At 43.0% G+C, this 1,991-nt stretch overlaps 1 protein-coding gene across 1 annotated transcript; it reads left to right on the top strand.

Moving 5' to 3' along the window:
• Positions 1–380: 380 nt before the first annotated feature.
• On the top strand, positions 381–1,325 carry LOC102470500 (olfactory receptor 6N2). The gene has a single exon (XM_006159094.1). It carries the CDS (start codon positions 381–383, stop codon positions 1,323–1,325), a length of 945 nt encoding a protein of 314 aa, XP_006159156.1.
• Positions 1,326–1,991: the final 666 nt, after the last annotated feature.

Raw genomic sequence — 1,991 nt, 5'->3', positions numbered from 1 at the left:
AATATTTTTATTAGGGATTGTATGATGGTGAGCTTGGGAATGTACCTCTCTCTCCTGTTTCTTGGCAGAGCATGTCCAGGAAAAGCCTGAGGACTGAGACTCTGGTGCTGTGATATATCCAGTAGGACAAGTGCTGGGCCATGAATAAGGAACCTGAACACTAACTTGTCTGGAACAGATATTGGGCAAATCACTTCTGTCTTCTAAAATTCAGTTCATATTTTACAAAGTAAGGAGTGATTTTATAATTTGGACTTTCTTTGTAGGCTATATATGCCATTCATTTGTTTCTGGAAAAATTTCCTGAGTAAAAGATACCTGATAATTTTGTGGAGAAATAGGAGTTCATCTTTTGTCTTTTCCCCTTGTTCCTATGTGTCATGGATCACGTCAATCACACCTGGACCTGGAGCTTCATACTTTCTGGTTTCACAGCCACTGGGGCCCTGCGACCCCTTGCCTTCTTGGGCGCCCTGTGCATCTATCTCCTCACCCTCACTGGGAACTTATTCATCATCATCTTGGTTCGTGCAGATTCAGGACTCTCTACACCCATGTACTTCTTCATCAGTGTCCTCTCTTTCCTGGAGCTCTGGTACGTCAGCACCACGGTGCCCACACTGCTGCAGACCCTGCTCCATGGGTGTTCACCCATTTCATCAACTGTGTGCTTTATTCAGGTGTATATCTTCCACTCCTTGGGTTTGACTGAGTGCTACCTGCTGGGTGTCATGGCACTGGACCGCTATCTTGCCATCTGCCAGCCACTCCGCTACCATGAACTCATGAGCAGACAGGTGCAGTTGTGGCTAGCCTGGGCCACTTGGGTGGGTGGATTCTCAGCGGCTCTAGTTCCAGCTAGCCTCACGGCAACTCTGCCCTTCTGCTTTAAGAAGGTGGCCCATTACTTCTGTGATCTGGCACCTCTCATGCAGTTGTCATGTGTGGACACAAGCTGGCATTCTCACATCTATATTGCAGTAATTGGCATAATCAACACATGCAATCTCATGTTCATTTTGGTGCTCTATGGGGGCATCCTAAAAGCTGTGCTGAAGCTGCCCTCAGCTGCCAGCCGTGCCAAGGCCTTCTCCACCTGTTCTTCCCACATGATTGTAGTAACACTCTTCTTTGGCTCTGCCTTTATTGTCTATGTGGGGCCCCCTGAAATCCGGGCTGAGGGCAGAGACAAGTTTATTGCCTTAGTATATTCTCTTTTTACCCCCTTTTTCAATCCTATCATCTATACCCTTCGTAACAAGGAGGTGAAGGAGGCCATCAAGCGGATCTCTCAGAGGATTAGAGCTGTTTGGAAGAGGTTCTGAGGATGTGTGAAGTCATAGACCATCTACTTGGTAATTGTAGAATTTGGTTAGTAAGTCAACTAAATCACCTAATTTAACTTTCAATCCAAAACTATTTTATACATGCATTGAACAATGAGTAAAATGCATTCAGTCTCGTATTGAGAATAATTCAAATATTAGAAGAAGTATTTTCCTTGAACCTACTAACATGCTACTCAGAATAAAATAGGATAAAGTGTAGCGTTTTAGGTAGGCTTAGAAATTAAATAGAGATCCAACTGTGTCGAGAGAATTATAAAGGACCAATCAGACTACAGAGTTGTGGCCAAGATAGGATTCTTGGAGATGGGTTGAAAAGACAGTGAGTAAGGTTAACCAAAAGAAAAACAAGTGGACTTGTTAAGTTCATGTTCCTGTATGGGTTGCTTTGAGTGTGCTTAATAGGCTTATAAGTATGTGGAGTTGAATGTTCCTGGATGACCAAATAATGAAAGGATATTTGAAACTGAAGCAGAGCATTTACTCTCTAATAGAAATGAATGGGGATTGGAATTGAGGGCACTGGGTATGCCTATGTTCTAAAATGAATTCCAAAAACATAGCCTACACTTTGAATTTGAAATCAGTCAGTCAACCAGGAATATTGATGGAGTCTCATGAATGAAAAAATAACTAGTGGAGCCA

The sequence above is a fragment of the Tupaia chinensis genome, unplaced genomic scaffold (assembly GCF_000334495.1).
Source record: "Tupaia chinensis unplaced genomic scaffold, TupChi_1.0 Scaffold000623_1, whole genome shotgun sequence".
NCBI lineage: Eukaryota > Metazoa > Chordata > Mammalia > Scandentia > Tupaiidae > Tupaia > Tupaia belangeri.
This window is presented reverse-complemented; position numbering and strand designations above follow the sequence as displayed.

Coding starts and splice junctions, on each gene's coding strand:
- LOC102470500 (XM_006159094.1), top strand. CDS start 381: ATGGATCACGTCAATCACACCTGGACCTGGAGCTTCATACTTTCTGGT.